A 19,309-nucleotide genomic window follows, 5' to 3' on the forward strand; every position below is an offset into this window, starting at 1 on the left:
ATATATATATCGCTACCTCATTGCAAGAGGGTCGTAACTCCAAATTTGCTAGTTTTGAGTTATATGGTGTACAAGATTGCCGAATTGATTCTGCATCTTTTGGTAAAAGAGTCGTAAATCTAGGTGAATAAGCGGCCGAGAGATGGCACTAAGAAGATTTTTAGTGAACATCAAAATATCTCTGAGGGTTGTGGCAACAGTGTCGTAGTCAGTGTTACTATGGCAGTCGTTGAGGTAACATCTCTCGAATTTTGTTCATGACTGTTGTAAGTAGGTTTTACGACTCTTTTACAACTAAAGTGAGAGCACACAAGTGGTGTTCTATTTCTAGTTAAGGCTTTCTAGCAGTGAAAAATAATAATTTCTTAAAGTGACTTGACGTGATAAATCAAATTGTGTCTTTCTTGTACAAAAATTTTAATAGAAAAGTGTGTGGTAAAACAAAATGTGACAATATTGAACAAAAAGTCCGAGAAAACACTTGATATAATATGACTTGCGTCTCTTTAACTACAAAACCACCAAAACCACCAATTTAGTAACAATATCTTACAATGAATTGCAGCTGTGTTGCAGAAAAATGTCTTATCAAAAACGCAATTGTCCTTGTTGTAACATAACAAATGTCAGTTTAGATACAAAACATTGCAGTCATTTTCAATTACTACATTGCTTTTCAGAATTTACTCATGATTAATTAATGATGTCCCGTGGATTGAAATGTGTGCAAATGGCATTGCAAAGAAGAACAAAATTGGAACAGGCTAGTGAGAAAGACGGATCGGTATCAGGTGAGTGATGCCTTCCTTTGTAATGGTTAAGAGTGTGGGGCTTATAGCATGGTCTGGCTCCAAACAGTCTTGGAGTAGGGAATAGCCTAGACTGGCCACTGCCAGTCTAGGAACAGGGCCCGGATTGGCCCCTGCCAGGCCAGGAAATACAGTCTAAAATGGGATGGATGGGAGGACCAGGTTAGGTGGTATATTAAGGTTAGGGTAGTGACCTACAAATTAAAAATTTACCCCGCATTCTTAACTTATACCCATTTCCTCAAGTTTTTTGTTATAGGCTTATGAATCGGCTGCAAAGAAACAGAAAGAGGCGCGGAAAATCAAACCACCTTGTAAAGAAACTTGCAGGATGAAGTGCACCAGTAACATATCTCATGATCAAAGACAACACATTTTTGAATCATACTGGAACCTAGGGGATATTGACCTTCAAAGAGAATACATAGCAAAATGTACAAAGGAAGTAAAGCCAATTTACAGATGCATAAGGGAAAAAAGACAGCGTGGACCAAGGGGAAACAACATTTGGTATTCCTTCCCAGTTGATGGTACATTAACAAGAGTCTGCAAAACATTTTTCCTCAATACTCTTGACATAAATGATAGGGTTACTAGGACAGCATTAACTAAACAGAAGAGAGCAGCAGGATTGGTGTCTGAAGTAGATAACAGAGGAAAACATAAAAACCATCCTACGCTTGATCCACAAATCAAAGAAGGAGTTAGAGCTCACATAGAAGGAACTCCTAGAATCGAAAGTCACTACACCAGGGCACGGACAGCTAGGGAATACATTTGTGGGTCTCGAAGCCTGGCAGACATTCATAGGGATTATGTCCAAGAATGTAAAGATAAGAAGAAGCCCTATGCAACTTACTCAATGTTCTACAATATTTTTCAGAATGAGTACAATATCGCTTTCTTTGCTCCTAAGAAAGATCAGTGTGACTTGTGTGTGTTGTTCAATAATGCAGATGGGGAAGCTAAGGAAAACTTAAAAGAAAAGTATGACACACATCAATGTGAAAAGGTACTTTCAAGGGAAGAGAAGAAGCAAGATAAAACTGAAGGAAATGCTATAGTTGCTGTGTATGATCTACAAGCCGTACTGCAACTTCCACAAGGTGATGTATCCACCTTCTATTACAAATCAAAATTTAATGTCCTAAATTTCACAATTTATGATATCAAGACTAATGAATGTGACTGTTTTCTTTGGGATGAAACAAATGGTAATAGAGGAGTGAATGAAATAGGCTCTTGCATCCTAAGTTATATTAAAGAATTATGTGATAAGAATCAAGGAGAAGACAACATTGAAATAATTTTCTATTCTGATAACTGTGCTGGGCAACAAAAAAACAAATTTATGCTTGCATTGTATTTGTATGTTGTCACTAATTTGCCTGTTAAGTCAATCACCCATAAATATCTGATAAAAGGCCACACACAGAATGAAGGCGACTCTGCGCATTCTCTGATTGAAAAACAAATAAGGAGACTGAAGAAAGGGGGACCAATATTCGTTCCTGAAACCCTTGTCACTGCGATTCGCTCTGCAAAGAAAACAGGCCAGCCGTTCCAAGTTCGCGTAATGCAGTATGATGACTTTAAAAATGTGAAGTCTCTTACTACACAAATGGGAGCAATCAATGTCAAAGATTTAAGATTAAGTGAAATCAAAGTCATGAAGTTTGAAAAGCAATGTCCAGCCTCAGTCTTAGTGAAATATTCATACAGTGATGAATTCAAACGTGTTCTATTGATCAGAAAACCAAAGGTTGCCACAGATCTCTTGCAGTGTTACTCAGAGAAAATTCCCCTAAGCGAAAATAAGAAAAAAGATCTTAAAGAACTCTGTGAAAAAGGCTTAATCCCACGTCCCTATTCGGACTTTTTTAACAACATTACCTAATTTTGATGCTTAATTGGTCACAAAGATGTAATACTTATCATTCATTTTTTTTTTATAACTGAGTTACGGCCAAGGGTAACAAAAATTTAAAGGAAATACTTGCTTCATGTAATTTAAACCTATCTATTTGAAAGATTTCATTAATTTGAAGGAAATTGTTTGCTTTATGTGGCTGAACCAATTGATTTGAAAGAAAAAAAACTTTTTTTTTTTTTTTTTTACTTTTTTTTTTCTTGGTATGCATTTTGTTGGAAGAATAACAACAGAATATAATGGTATAATATATTTCTGAATAGGTACACAGCATTTATGATTTATTTCAATTTGTTTTGTTACTGAATGGATAAATACTGTTCTTTTTGTAAGGAATATTTAGTTTTATAATAAACTGGAATCATACATTTGTAGTATTTTTTGTGTCAAAAAAGACCTAAAATAAGTTACAACACCTAAAATTTTAAATTTTCATTGATAAAGCGTCGTAAGTCAGAAAATAAAAATAAAAATCCCTATAAAATGCATCTAAAGGAACAAAGTGTTCTTTTGTTTAGTTAATACTAATGAGGAGCCATATTCACCTAATAAAGATGGTAAGTTTTGTTGTTTTGTGAAACATGATCAAATTCATAGGACTTAGCAACTTTCAAATGCGTCTCCTGAAAAATCAGGAATTTGGAGTTACGACCCTCTTGCAATGAGGTAGCGATATATATATATATATATATATATATACGAGTATATATATATATATATATATATATATATATATATATATATATATATATATATATATATATATATATATAAGTGTGCACATTCTACCTAAACAATGTACCCTGCGTAATACGTAAACTGATTGACACAAAAAAGTTCCCTCTCTCTCTCTCTCTCTCTCTCTCTCTCTCTCTCTCTCTCTCTCTCTCTCTCTCTCTCTCTCTCTCTCTCTCAGGGCAAGATGGCGGTGTTGGCTCAGTTATATTTTTATTAGATATCGCCTGGAGGCTCTTTTGATCTTTCCAGTGATCTTCTGTATTGAATCGCCGTCCGCCCCGCCCCTCCTGGCCCAGCCTCCCTCCTTCACCTCGCCTCACTTTTTCCTCCTTTTAAAACCTTTCATATATTTCTTTTTTATTATCGACTCCCTTGTTCCTGACAGTTCCCCAGCTTTGCCTGTCACTCTTCTTCGTTTCCTTCTTCCTCTGCTTCTTCCTTAAAATCTCAAAGAGTAGTCCGTGTTTGTTTCTCTGTTAAATATTTTGGCTTTTTGTTTTTCCTCTAGGTTTCGGTCTCTCTCTCTCTCTCTCTCTCTCTCTCTCTCTCTCTCTCTCTCTCTCTCTCTCTCTCTCTCTCTCTCTCTCTCTCTCTTCTTACTTTTTTTCATCTATCTTGTTTTCTTCCTTTTTTCTTTCGTCTCCATGCTTTCAGTTAACCTTCTTCCACCTCTCTTGTTTTCTCTTTTCTACCTTTCAGTCATAATCTCTCTCTCTCTCTCTCTCTCTCTCTCTCTCTCTCTATCGTGTCTACATTCCCTTTTTATTTCGATTCCTTTCTCTTCCATCTCTACTCATATTCCTCTTCTCTTTCTTTTATCTCTATTATTGTCCTTCTCTTCTAACTGCTTCTTCCTTTCTTCTCTTCCCTGTAGTAAGATGTAAGATAAAGTAGGGAAATATTCACATAACAACAACAACGACAACAAAAGAAAAAAGAAAATTGATGGAAAAATAAACAAAACAGAACGAAAACAAGCCAAATAAATGTACACGAGCAAAACTGAACAAAATAGAAACATAAACCAGAAAAAAAAGAAAGAAAAACAGATGAGAAAGATGTAAAATAGAAGAACATTAGAACGAGGAAAACGGAGGAGGAGGCGCTAGAGAAAGAAAACGAGAGTGTGGGGATCCTACTGCTGCTGCTCCTGCCTACTAGCTCAGTAGCACGAGAAGGAACAAGGCGGAGCATCAAACCGTGAATGAGTCTACGGCATGAACGCGCTGTTGCCCTACGCCTAACCTAACCTAACCTAACCCAAGCCTTCCCCCTAACCTAACCTAACCCCTCCACTGCCTGATAATGTTTCCCCACCATCGCTTGCAGGTGTTTTAATTAGCATATTTTCCTTTTTCTTTTTTTTTTTTTTTTTATCTACTACAGTCTTTAGTTCGTTAGCCTAGAAAGAATTACGTTAGCTTTATATTTTCTCTTACAATGTTCTGAATGTAAAAAAAAAAAAAAAAGACTATCAGGAAAAAGACTTATTCTAATCCTCACTTAAGCTAATCCAACTTACCTTAAGCCTTACCTCACCTAACATACACGTTCAATAAGCCCGCTATCGTAACACCCACACCTCTTTCCCTCTTCTTCCTCCCCCTCTTCCTTCCTTCATTAAAAGGGAGAGACAACACTTCCTTAATTCTTTGCCATCAGTATTTAGGTTCTTTATATACACTTAAAAAAAACTCATCCTCTTTCTTCTCAACCTCCCCTTCTTTTGTTTTCTTTTGTAAAAGTAGCCAACTAGGCTACTTTTAACTAAATTAATCTTCATCTCTTTGCTATCAGTACTTTAGTCTTACCTTTTTTTATTTGCTTCTTTTCCAACTCCTCCCTTCTCTTGTTCCTCCTCCAACGAGCGCCCCACTCACCAGAATAATGAAAATAAAGGAAAACACAACTTTCTCATCTTATATCTAGTACTTTAGTCCTTTATATCTACACTTTAAAAGAAACTCCTTCCCCTGCTCCTCCTCCTCTTCCTCCTCCTCCTCCTCTTGCCCATCTTCTCTTCCAACCGCTGACTCACTCACTCACTTAAAAGGAAAGAAGGACTGTACAGCTTCTTCCTTTCCTTATAATCCGTGTTTCTTTTCCTGTTCTTTCAATAAATAGATTAAAAAATATTTTCTTTTCACATCCTCTATTTGTAGCCATATTCCTAACTCACTCATGAAAAAAGAAAGCTTCACTGTCTGACCTTGCAAACATTACTCCCATCTTGTCTCTTCAAAATGTAAAAGAAAATGAACTTCTCTTCTTTATCCTCTTTTCTATCTACATTCACTTCCCACATGACTAAAAAAATAAATAAATGAGTAAATAAAATAATAATAAAGGTAAAAATAAAAAAAAAATGACACCTTCTCATCTCGCAAACATTACTTTCTTTTTATCTCTTCAAAATCTCATCTTCTTCCCCACCTACACCCACTTGACACCTCACCCAAATAAAAAGGAAAACAGCATCTTTCAGTAAGTGTTTTTCATTCCATCGCTCCCGCAATTAAATGATAAGATCTCTTCATCTCCTCCTCGAATGAAAAGAGCAAAACATAACTTCCTCATTTCATTCCCACCAGTACTTTGCTCCCCTCCTCTTAAGCACACAAAGGAACAAGAACACTTAGCTCCCTACACTTTACATTAACACACTCCGCCATTGTTTTACCCTTCCGGTGCTGCACGATTTTCCCCATAACCACCTATATAGAATTTTTCGAACACCTCTTTTTGTACTACAGTCTTTTATAAAATTCCGCAGCCAAGATTCACTCTTATACTTCTACTACTGCTACTACTACTACTACTACTACTACTACTACTACTACTACTACTACAGCTACTACTACTACTACTACTACTACTACTACTACTACTATTACTACTACTACTGCTGCTGCTACTACTACTACTTCTACTACTACTACTACTTCTACTACTACTACTACTACTACCACTGCTATAATGATAATGATGATAATGATGATGATGATGATGATGATAACATAATAATTATAATAATAATAATAATAATAATAATGATAATAATAATAATAATAATAATAATAATAATAATAATAATAATAATAATAATAATAATAACAGGTTTATTTGGCAAGAGCAGCACACAACACGAAACTTTCTTTGTGTTTCTACATACTTTTGAGAGAGAGAGAGAGAGAGAGAGAGAGAGAGAGAGAGAGAGAGAGAGAGAGAGAGAGAGAGAAATAGGTCTACCTACTCTCACGCTTCGCGCCTCTCTCGGTTACTATCTACTCCTCCTCCTCCTCCTTCTCCTCTTCCTCCTCCTCCTCTTCCTCCTTCTGTAGTTTAAGGAACCGTGAGGCTCTAAAACATTATATGGTCGGATACTCAGTAGTGGTAGTAGTAGTAGTAGCAGTAGTAGTAGTAGTAGTAGTAGTAGTAGTAGTACTAGTAGTAGGTTAAGAGAAGAAGAGAGATGGAGGAGGAGGAGGAGGAATAACAAAAACACATAACAGGACAGGAAAAAAAAAAGAGAGCAAGAAAAGAAAGGAAACAAATAGAGGAAAAGGAAATGTCAAAGTTACCATTAAGAAGGAGAATTTCAAAGATAAGATAGCTACTCGCAAGACATAAAAGACTGACGGACTGACTCACTGACCGACCGATTGACTGACTGACTGGCTGACTGACTAACTTACAATCTTAACGTGCGTCAACAAAAGGGTCATATGGCGCCGATGACACGTAAGAGTGCTAAATATTATTCCTTATCATCATTTGGTACATTACAGAGAGAGAGAGAGAGAGAGAGAGAGAGAGAGAGAGAGAGAGAGAGAGAGAGAGAGAGAGAGAGAGAGAGAGAGAGAGAGAGAGAGAGAGATAATACTTAAATCTTTGCTATTCACTCCAGCTTGAGAGAATTATCCTAACCACAATACATCTCAGGCAAACTATCTCTGCCAGTCTTTCTTATCGCACGGCAATCCAGCATTAGCCGAGCTGTTGCTGTTTATTAGTGAGTGTATCGCCAGACCAGGTAATCTCCGCACTCACTGGGGGATCACGAGACACCAGAAACAGGCTTACCACCACCTCCTCCTCCTCCTCCTCCTCCTCCTCCACACCACACCTACACCTCATTCTGCTTCTACGCTTCCTCTACCACCTCCTCCTCTTCCTCCTTCGTCTCTTCCTTTTCCATCATCTTCTATGTTTCCATTAGTTCCTCATCCTGGTTTTCCACATCCTCCTCCTCCTCCTCCTCCTCCTCCTCCTACACTTTCACTATCTTCTCTTGTTTCTCCTACTCTTCCACTTCCACCTTCTTCTGCTCTTCCATTACTTTCACCTCCTTCTCCTCTTGTTTTTTTCCATCACATCCTTCTCCTTCTCCTCTTCCTGCTCTTCCATCACCTCCTTCTTCTCCTACTACGCTTTCTGCCACCTATTCCTTCTCCTGCTCTTCCACCACCTCTTGTTCCTGCTCTTCCATCACCTCCTCCTCCTCCTCCTCCTCCTCAGCTTTCTGCTCATCCTGCTCTTCCATCTTCTAGTTCTCGTTCTGAATTCTTTCTCTCGTGCTACTGTTTTTTTCCCTATTTTTTTTTTCTTTCTTTCCTCCTTCATCTTTCCATCTCCCATCAAACGACTCGTCTTTCCTCTCCTGTAATTCCTTTTCTCCTTCAGTAGTCCTTTCTCGTCTCCCACCCCCTTTCCTCCTTCTCTTCCTCCTTTTTTTTTATCTCCTACTCTCCTCCATTTCATCTCCCACCTTCCTCCTCCTCCTTCTTTTCTCCTATTTAACTCCTATCCTCCTCTTTTTTCATCTCCACCCTTCTTTTCCTCTTCTTTTTAGTTTCTCCTTCATTTCCTCATACGTTTCTCTCCTTTCTCTCCTATTCCATCCTTTAATGTTTTGCACCACCATTAACAACACGAAACAACTTTTTTTTTTTACTTTTCTTTTTCGCTACTGCACAACTACGACTTTCTGGGGTGTTATTTCATTATTTTGAATCTGTGTGTGTGTGTGTGTGTGTGTGTGTGTGTATGACAGTATCCCAAGCGTCTCGAATCACTACTTGAAGCGGTTCATTCCAGCTCTCTCTCTCTCTCTCTCTCTCTCTCTCTCTATGACGTCACAAAGCCAGCCCAAAATAGCCTGGCCACGGTTCTCATCAGTGGCCGCTATCACAATCCCGCCATCAGGCTCTTTCTCCAATTACTGCCATTTTATGATGCCTTCCATTGTGTCAACTTTCCCGCTCTCCCCCGAAGCTCATTGTGTCAACTTCCCCATTCAGCGCCGCGCGGGGGAGGAGGCGAGGCAATAAGGGGCTTGGTGGGTGGCTTACGCGCCTGCCATTCTATGATAATTGCTTGCCAAGGGTGATTGTGTGTGTGAGGACTCCCCGGCATCAGCGAGTCATCTCTGAAGGGTGTCCGTGTGGAAGAATATAAGGGGAGAGGGGGTACTTTCTAAACTGTATGTGAAAGTATTGGGGGAGAAAAAGGGAGCGAAAGTTTTTTTTTGTGTGTGTGTGTGTGTGTTTATGATTTTTCGTTTTGTTGCTATTGTTGTTACAGTTATACTACTACTACTACTACTACCACCATCTCTACCACCACCACCACCACCACCATTACCACCACTACTACTACAACGTTATACTTTTGCTTTTGTTGAATAGAAATTGATTTTGCCTTATCAAATTACTTACTGAATTTGAATGCTTTAAAATTATGAAAAGGTGGCAGACTGACATCAGAGGTCATATGGCGCTGTGGCGATACACTAGATAGTCATGTAAATGTAAATATATTGTGATGTATAGCTAAGATAAAGGCCTGTAACATATAAAAAATGCGTTATAATCAAATGAAAAAATATTATATCTGTATTTTCTCTGATCGTTACTAATAATAGATTCTAACTGGCATTCTTTTTCATTTTCTTAACACATCTGTGGACGTGGCCGTGAGGTGATGCTACACGTCAGCATCACCTCCCAGTAGGCGCTATAAAGCTGGGAGCCGTTTTGTGAGTGTAGATATTTTATCTCGGCCTAAATGGGAACATTATCTGACGAAGCAGGATGAAGGAAGATCAGTTGCATACAGGAAGTAATCCCTGCAAGTTGTTACGCTACTAAAACAACAACAACAACAACAACAACAACAACAACAACAACAACAACAACAACAACAACAACAACAACAACAACAACAACAACAACAACAACAACAACAACAACAACAACAACAACAACAACAACAACAACAACAACAACAACAACAACAACAACAACAACAACAACAACAACAACAACAACAACAACAACAACAACAACAACAACAACAACAACAACAACAACAACAACAACAACAACAACAACAACAACAACAACAACAACAACAACAACAACAACAACAACAACAACAACAACAACAACAACAACAACAACAACAACAACAACAACAACAACAACAACAACAACAACAACAACAACAACAACAACAACAACAACAACAACAACAACAACAACAACAACAACAACAACAACAACAACAACAACAACAACAACAACAACAACAACAACAACAACAACAACAACAACAACAACAACAACAACAACAACAACAACAACAACAACAACAACAACAACAACAACAACAACAACAACAACAACAACAACAACAACAACAACAACAACAACAACAACAACAACAACAACAACAACAACAACAACAACAACAACAACAACAACAACAACAACAACAACAACAACAACAACAACAACAACAACAACAACAACAACAACAACAACAACAACAACAACAACAACAACAACAACAACAACAACAACAACAACAACAACAACAACAACAACAACAACAACAACAACAACAACAACAACAACAACAACAACAACAACAACAACAACAACAACAACAACAACAACAACAACAACAACAACAACAACAACAACAACAACAACAACAACAACAACAACAACAACAACAACAACAACAACAACAACAACAACAACAACAACAACAACAACAACAACAACAACAACAACAACAACAACAACAACAACAACAACAACAACAACAACAACAACAACAACAACAACAACAACAACAACAACAACAACAACAACAACAACAACAACAACAACAACAACAACAACAACAACAACAACAACAACAACAACAACAACAACAACAACAACAACAACAACAACAACAACAACAACAACAACAACAACAACAACAACAACAACAACAACAACAACAACAACAACAACAACAACAACAACAACAACAACAACAACAACAACAACAACAACAACAACAACAACAACAACAACAACAACAACAACAACAACAACAACAACAACAACAACAACAACAACAACAACAACAACAACAACAACAACAACAACAACAACAACAACAACAACAACAACAACAACAACAACAACAACAACAACAACAACAACAACAACAACAACAACAACAACAACAACAACAACAACAACAACAACAACAACAACAACAACAACAACAACAACAACAACAACAACAACAACAACAACAACAACAACAACAACAACAACAACAACAACAACAACAACAACAACAACAACAACAACAACAACAACAACAACAACAACAACAACAACAACAACAACAACAACAACAACAACAACAACAACAACAACAACAACAACAACAACAACAACAACAACAACAACAACAACAACAACAACAACAACAACAACAACAACAGTAGTAAAAAGAGAAAAAAAGAAGAAAGAGGAGAAGGAAGAGAAGAAAGAGGAGGAGGAGAAGGAGGAGGAGGAGAAGGAGGAGGAGGAGGAGAACATGAAGCAAGGTAGACGATCACTTCGAGATAACCATTTGCTTTCTCCTTTTCCTCCTACCCCTCCCGCTCCCCCTCCTCTTCCTCCTCTTACACTATACATTCATCCCTCACCCACCATGACGCCACACTCCATCTAAACAGACTACACGAAAGACAAGAAAACTCAACGAAGCGGTATGACGGTTGGTGGCAAGCTGTCTTCATAGAGAACGGGGCGGCCACTACGCAAACGCATACTAATGTAATTATAAATGCTAAAAAAAATAAATTACTGTAACAAAATATTCAGCAACACTACATATTTTCTTCTGCTAATGTGGAACTTATTCAGCTGGTTATCGATCTCAATAATAGTTTTAGTGTAGTTTCGGGCAATACGACACATTTATAATGAATTTGATTTTTATACCTCATTAGCAGGAATAGTCTCGAAACTTAACTTTTTACCCCAGTATTCTCTGTGATCTACTTGAGTTACAGTGGAAGCAATGAAGCGCGGCATGACAGGTCAATAATGAGGCAAGTTAGGGTTGTGATACAAGTGGTCGGGCAAGACGGCTGATTGCCTAATTGGTAGTTAACGCCATGAAGCGCACATCACACTCCACATATATATACGAATAATACTAACAGAAATAATGTCAGAAACAAAACCACAACATAAACATACAAACATATGATAATGTCAGACGCAATGCCATGGATAAAATTATAAACCAATACACACATGGCTTAAGCAGGACGACTAAACCAGGGTCATTGCCCACACCATATATGACAACAACGGAAACCTGATATGGTGTGCCAGAACCTGCTCTCCTGTACTTCATGTGTGATTTACACGATCTAGGCTTTCACTTTGATATAACAGTTGCTCTTTTCAATTTTGGCACGAAAAAAGGGCATATTATATCTACAATCAGTGACTTGGTAGAGTAGACATTATATAATTAGCTTGCACAGCACTAAAACACAGAAAATCAGACTCTAGCAACTATTAACATTTGTAAGGCATTCTTACCTTTGAGGTGCAAGATAGTCAGGTTTCATCTTCCTTCCCTGTGTCCTGAAAACACCTCCAAAACGAGGTAGCACATCTTGCATTGCTTTTACGCGGAGGAAATAGCAGTGGACTGATGATGATTGTTGTAGTTTCCCGCGGAAGTCCAGTTGATTCTGCTTTTTCAACGGGGTTTTCTTTCTTACGTAAATGGTAAAGCAAGTGTCGAGGTCCCTGATTGGCTTTATTTTGATCCAGTATTTAACAATGAACATTTTATTTTGATATTACTATAATAATTATTGATGGTTGGGTGTATTGATAATTAAGGGAACATTTTTCAATACAAACGAACATGAGAACGTAGCAACAGGAGTGAATAGTCCCAATGAAATGAATACATGTATATAATTTATGTTGATATTATCGCCTACATATTTTCTAAGAATAAGCAAGCAATTAATCAACACAAAGTAAAAAAATAAATAAATAAACAATATAGTGTTGTATAGCAGCTACACGAATGGATGCCAGATGTACGATGACGTCATTTATTTATGGTTTTGGTAACAAATTCCTGCTTTTGATTTGCCTTCAGAACGAACATAAAAGTTTGTCTGACTGGTGGGTCAAAAGGTTGCTTGCCCGCTGCCACTTCGCCTCAGGGTCTCCGCCAGCGCATCCACCAGGTTAACCATCAGTGTGTTGCCTTCGCACTGCCCGCCGCCTCCCATGACAGCCCAAGTGAACCACCCCTGCAGAGGAATACATGCGCACTGTTGGATTAACCCGGAATAGGACTCTTTTTATCACAATCCAGATATTTATTGGTTTACAAGTCACAGCCCAGTAAAACTTTCTCCAGAAATAAAATCAGTTATTTTTTTTTCACGAGTCAAAATATTCCTTACCTTAATTCTGCCTATCACTTTGTGTTCAGCTTCGTAAAGTAACTGAATCACCTAAGGATTTAAGCTTACATCCCTAGCCTCTATACAGCCACTAAGATAAACAGTCACAAAGATAAGCAAATGGGATACATTCTGTCCAACAAGGTTCAAGACTAACACAGACGACTTGAAATGAATCTAGGTCGTCATGCTCTCTTAACTTCTTCAGTATCCTGGCATCGACTTCACTATATTTCACAAGTCATTGGAGGACTTTATCAAGTGAAGGATGATACGTTCGTGATCAAAGCATTTTAAATAATCTACAGCTACTCATTCAAAATCATTACGTCTTATTCACTCCATTGTCTATGAAGGGATATGATGAGGTTCGGATGTTATATATAGTACTGAAAGAGTTAATATTTCCACTGAGCACACCATGACTCACTGAGCCATATTCTGAAACATGCATGTGGCGCAACTCCTTTCCATTCAAATGGCTCCAGTTGAAGTTAGACGGGTTTTTAAGGGTGTTTTTACTGTTCTAGTGACATTAACAATATTTCTACATTATCAACACGAGAAACACTCTTGATAAGCCGCCAAATCATCACTGTGGCCTTGGAGTTTAGTCGTGATGATAGAGTAAAGCTTTTCAAAACACGAGCCACAACACCCACCTGCGCCAGACTAATCCACTCGGAGGGCACCACCACCTCCACCTCCTCGCCGCGGGAACGCAGCAGCCCCGCCCGCTCCAGCACCGTCCATACTGCCTCCCACAATCCTACGCCTTCTGCTGCAAAAAAAAAAAAAAAAAAAAAAAAAAAAAAAAAAATTCACTTGGCGTGGCAGTAGTGTGTGTGTGTATGTGTGTGTGTGTGTGTGTGTTCGCTGCCCGGATCAGGATTACCTGCCCGGTTACTGCATATTTTTTACTGGCATTGATTAAATAAATTCTGGGGAGAGTCCTGATCTTTTTTTCTTTTTCTTTTTTTTTTCTATTTTCAGTACGTAATTACCTGAGCAACAAATTTGAGTTACTTTCGCGTTTCAAATTAAGGTAATGATCTCATCTAATATACGTACGAGCAGTTGCCTAATTAAAATTCCTGTTGTGTTTTGAGAGCTTATCTAGACATCTATTTATTTATCTTCTTTCTTGAAGTTCTTCATTATGAATTGTCTCGTCTTTGCTCTGCTTCTATTTTAAAGCCGAAACTATCTATACCAGCCCGAATGCTGGTGTAAAGAAGGAAACAGTACCTGCTCTGCCACGGTCACCTACAGCAGCTACAGGTAGACATGCAACACCTGCGAGGAGGAGTTTGTTAATTACCTGTCCCCATTTCCTCCCTGAAAACTTCCAGCAGGTGATGTAAGTCTGCCTCGGTGCCAGACCCCAGCAGCAGGTGACGGACCTAGGGTGAAGGAACGAAGGCAGGAAAAGGGTGTGCATGAAGAGCAGGTATAATATATATATATATATATATATATATATATATATATATATATATATATATATATATATATATATATATATATATATATATATATATATATATATATATATATATATATATATATATATATATATATATATATATATGAATTAACTAGATATAGTGCATAACTAAAGGCAAACTAACTGATAATTGACTAATTTATTGAATGACCATTAAGTAGGTACTAATGAAATAATTATTTTATAGTTATAATTAATTAATTTACTATGTATCAAAATAAGTAGCTGAGTGATTGATTAACCGACTAAGTCATTGACCAATAACTAACTAGTAACTTACAACAAATTAATCACAAACCAGTTAATAACGAACTATGTAAAAAATTAACTAACCAACCAACTAACTAACTAAACTAGCTGACCTATCAAAACTTCAATGCAGATCATCAAAGTAAAAACTTAATTCATCAAGAAATACTTGAGAACCGTAGCCCTCCCACCCCAGCAAAGGCTCCTCACTTACTTCCTGCAGCAGATCCGCCCAGAGACTCGCCGGTGACTGTCCAAGGAAGTCGTGCAGGAACTTCAGAAGCGTGGCGTGGTCAGGCACCTCGCCACACAGGTCAGGGCTCTCCATGGCCTGATGGGGAGGTGGAGGCGTCGTCATCATGAATCAAGAACACCAGTCACGTTCAGTTGGGATTAATAAGTAAATAAATAAACTAAACGACTAGCAAATGATTATGTTAAATACTCGAAGCACCACCGCTGCACCTACTACACCATTAACACACTACCACACTACTGCCACACCACCACAGCTCCACCTCCACCATCTCCACCATCACCACTACCACACTACCCATATCGAACCACCACCATATCACCACTATAATATACCTCCTACACCACCAACACCTCCCCGCAACCACACTAAATCACCATCACTACATCCCAACACTACACCACCACGCTACCCCCGTCAGCACACATTCACCACTCAGCAGGACGCCAGCACGAGGCACCTGAGCAAGGACGGCAGTGACGGTATCGTGGAGCTCCTGCATGCTGGCGGTGTCGGCGTGGAAGGTCACCACCAAGCCAGCAGGGGTGTGTCGCGCTACCACCCGCGCCACCACCTTTCCGGCGTCCTCACCCAGAAACTCGTCCACTTTCTTCACTAACAGTACATTTGTGGATGAAAATAATGATGATGATGATATTGATAATGATAATAATAATGATAATAAATAAATAGATAAATGAATAAAGATAGATTAAAAAAATACATTAATAAACACTTAAGGAAAAATAGTATAATGAAGTAAAGCTGAGCACAATGATGGTAAAACTAAATAAATTAATAAGGAATACTAATGCAGTAATATTAAATAGTAAAGTAGTTGATAATGAAAAAGAAAGTGCATATAAAAAGAGAGAGAGAGAGAGAGAGAGAGAGAGAGAGAGAGAGAGAGAGAGAGAGAGAAAGAGAGAAAGAGAGAGAGAGAGAGAGAATCAGGGACGATAAAGAACCAACGAATAACAAATCAGATGAAGTTACAAAATATAATCCTTTACAAAAATCATACCAAAAGAAAAATAAACAAATAAATAATAATAATAATAATAATAATAATAATAATAACAATAATAATAATAATAATAATAACAATTATAACAATAATCCCCACTTGCAAGTTCAAGATACAAGATAAAGACAAACAATAAAAGTCGAGTCAATCAAGTCATGCGAACAAAAAAAACACGGAGCATCATTCAATACTGAGCTGATCCACCCCGTCACTCTCTCCTTGCCTTCCCACGTCACCCCCACACGGTCTGACTCACCCAGCAGTGTGTGACTGTCGCGACCAAGCGTGAGGGAAGCGGCGAGGGAGGACGCGAGGACCGGCCACTTCAGCCACACCTTGTAGCTCCACCAGTCACGGAAATCCAGGACCAGCTGCGTGGAGGGGAGCGCCGCCGCCTGGAGGTGAACACAAAGGAGGAGAAAAAAAGAAAAAAATGACTTTTCTACCCACAAAGATTCCTCACCTAAAATAATTATCCAGCATGAAAATATCCACTGAGAGAGAGAGAGAGAGAGAGAGAGAGAGAGAGAGAGAGAGAGAGAGAGAGAGAGAGAGAGAGAGAAAGAGAGAGAGGTGGAACTTACCTGGTCGAAAGAGAAGCTGAAAGTTTTCTGGTACCACTGCAGGAGAGAGACGCCCCACTCCGCCTTCACCACCATGTTGCCCCACTCCCAGGTGTTCACCACGTACTCCCACCCAGTCCAGTCACGACTGAACACCCAGTCCAGTCACGATTGAACCGAAATATTTCTAGAATTCAAAGTGATAAAAAATATTTTTGCAATATTTTTCTTGTATAGTTTAAATAATTTTTTTTTTTTCTCTCTCTCTCTCTCTCTCTCTCTCTCTCTCTCTCTCTCTCTCTCTCTCTCTCTCTCTCTCTCTCTCTCTCTCTCTCTCTCTCTCTCTCTCTCTTTCTCTTTCTCTTTCTCTCTCTCTCTCTTGCTTTGAACTTTAGCTTCTCAGGCTCCGGTTCACTCACGGTTCAAGTTCCAGCCAACGTGAGGACAGAATGCCAGGTGTGTGCGCTGCAGGATCCGAATCCAGCGTCCTCCGTCAGATGAGACTATGCGTGCGGTGCGTGGAGGGAGATAAAGGGAGGGTGTCGTGAGCTCCAGGTAAGTAAACAACTCAAATACACTACTGTGGCACTGATGACGCGACCGACAAAAAATATTAGAACAGTACTATCCAAATAGTTATGATTTCAAAAGGTATAGCGAACAACTTTTTTTATAGCGAACAACTTTTTTTTAATTATAAATTCTTATTTGCAAGAAATCAAGTATATAAAAAGACCTGAATAAAAGGACTTACTAACATCATAAGAAACGTATCATTAAATTTTGCCTTAATAGTCAAATTTCGTTCTACATGAAGTGTGGACGTACTTACTGAAAGTTTTCATGTTGGAAGAAAGGCTGAAAACCCGGGAAGTTAATTTTTGTGTAGTCTCTTGAACAGCGTCACTTGACACTGACTCTTCCGGTCCATCACACTCCGCTTTCTTGGAACATTCTTCGTCTACATTTAACATTACGGAATCAGGATCATTTTGCTTTAAGTCTTCTGATTTATGATCTCGACCACTACAAACTTCATTCTGGTCTACTGTCTGTTCTTTTCTTAAATCTGAGTCGTTGTTATATTGGCTAATATGATAATTATAGAATGGTCAATCAACAATGTTTCCACTAGGACGAATAACCCCACTCGCTTATGAAACCTCAGTTCCATGGTATAGCAGGTCGACGTTTTACTTAAAGAATATCCACACCTTTCCAGTTTTGGATGCTAACCGGGGTAACTCAATCATCTTCCAAGACTGAATAACATTATGCTTGTGGCGCTTCCTGGCTTTCCACTTTCCCTTACATATCCAGTCACGCGGCAATTTCAAAATACACGTTAGAATATTTTCGCGAACGGTGAGTTTATTTGACGGTTTAAAATTGTTTGGATTTCTCTCTTACTTGAATCACGGTTGGTAAAATAAAGTGAGGATGTTGTGAAAGAACAAGAAAAGAATGTTCCCTCGTGCAATTGTGGGGCGTGTGGAGGCACCTGGCAGCTCCCCTACTCCACTTCCTTTAGTCTCCACCTCACGTAGTCACTGCTGCAGACGATGGGAGACGGCAGAGTTCATGCTTACAAACCACAATGTAGTTTTATAACATGCTTTCAATATGAACCGTACTGTTTTCAGTAAAGTAAAGGAGCAAATGATAGTATACTAAATAATAGTACGTGTTCACTAACAAACTTAGGTACCTTATTCCCATCACACACACACACACACACACACACGATTGTTAGCATACATCATATGGAAGAACATCTAAGGGCCGTATTGTTAAATCTCTTCGTATTACCACTACCTAATCTACTCACCAAAACACCAGTACATGTTCCTCGCTTGGCACCACCCAGATGGATCACCGGGCAGTGTTGGTGTCCTTCAGCTGACACACACGAGCGTTCACTGGGGCTGAGCTCTCCCAACTAACCCTGCCATGACCCTCAGCCTGCACCTCGCCTGTCACCTTTCCCCCCCTCCCCCCCGCCAGCCATTCTATTCGGGTAAGGCACATGACAAGAATAGCAAGGAGATGAAGTATCAGGAGACTTGTAAGGTCCAGCACCCAGGCCGAGAAATCTTAAGTCATCATGAATTGGCGGATGTATTTACTTATCAATTATACGATTAAGCGAGTACTTACCGGTACGATGGTTGATCGTAATTTCACGAACAGTTAACTGCGTCACTGAGGTAGTAAATGAGAGATGCCAGTAGCGGACGCAGCAAGCCAGTCCTTTAGAGAGGTTTGAGGAAGCAGCCAACCATTGACAAGGAGGCACATCAGTAGGAAAGAACCTAACGAGGGGACAAAACACTGGGAGGGAAAAGGGAGGGCATTTACTACCTCAGTGACGCAGTTAACTGTTCGTGAAATTACGATCAACCATCGTACCGGTAAGTACTCGCTTAATCGT

The 19,309-nt window shown here is 38.9% G+C and overlaps 1 protein-coding gene and 1 long non-coding RNA gene across 5 annotated transcripts; one reads left to right on the top strand and one right to left on the bottom strand.

Moving 5' to 3' along the window:
- The first annotated feature begins 217 nt into the window (after positions 1 to 217).
- LOC135098007 (uncharacterized) lies at positions 218 to 3,105 on the top strand. Its single transcript, XR_010266427.1, has 2 exons — positions 218 to 266; positions 681 to 3,105. It is a non-coding gene; the product is annotated as an uncharacterized LOC135098007 (long non-coding RNA).
- A 9,491-nt stretch (positions 3,106 to 12,596) lies between these two features.
- LOC135098001 (uncharacterized) lies at positions 12,597 to 17,957 on the bottom strand. Of its 4 annotated transcripts, none has more exons than XM_064000184.1 (9): positions 17,711 to 17,957; positions 17,298 to 17,381; positions 16,900 to 17,065; positions 16,539 to 16,710; positions 15,749 to 15,903; positions 15,247 to 15,363; positions 14,598 to 14,679; positions 13,939 to 14,054; positions 12,597 to 13,120 (listed from the first exon to the last, which is right to left on the bottom strand). In XM_064000184.1, the coding sequence occupies exons 3-9, from the start codon at positions 16,972 to 16,974 to the stop codon at positions 12,995 to 12,997; spliced, it is 843 nt and encodes a 280-aa protein (XP_063856254.1). In that variant the 5' UTR covers positions 16,975 to 17,065; positions 17,298 to 17,381; positions 17,711 to 17,957; the 3' UTR covers positions 12,597 to 12,994. The 4 variants fall into 4 exon arrangements, with proteins under 4 accessions (XP_063856254.1, XP_063856253.1, XP_063856255.1 ...); XM_064000183.1 differs by having other exon boundaries at positions 13,939 to 14,057; XM_064000185.1 differs by having other exon boundaries at positions 13,939 to 14,057; positions 16,572 to 16,710; positions 17,711 to 17,953.
- Positions 17,958 to 19,309: the final 1,352 nt, after the last annotated feature.

The sequence above is a fragment of the Scylla paramamosain genome, unplaced genomic scaffold, assembly GCF_035594125.1.
Source record: "Scylla paramamosain isolate STU-SP2022 unplaced genomic scaffold, ASM3559412v1 Contig40, whole genome shotgun sequence".
Taxonomy (NCBI): Eukaryota; Metazoa; Arthropoda; class Malacostraca; order Decapoda; family Portunidae; genus Scylla; species Scylla paramamosain.

Coding starts and splice junctions, on each gene's coding strand:
- LOC135098001 (XM_064000183.1), bottom strand. CDS start 16,974: ATGGTGGTGAAGGCGGAGTGGGGCGTCTCTCTCCTGCAGTGGTACCAG. Junction 15,904..16,538: donor TGTGGGGGTGACGTGGGAAG/GCAAGGAGAGAG, acceptor ATGTACTGTTAG/TGAAGAAAGTGGACGAGTTT. Junction 15,364..15,748: donor TCACTGCCGTCCTTGCTCAG/GTGCCTCGTGCT, acceptor CCTCCCCATCAG/GCCATGGAGAGCCCTGACCT.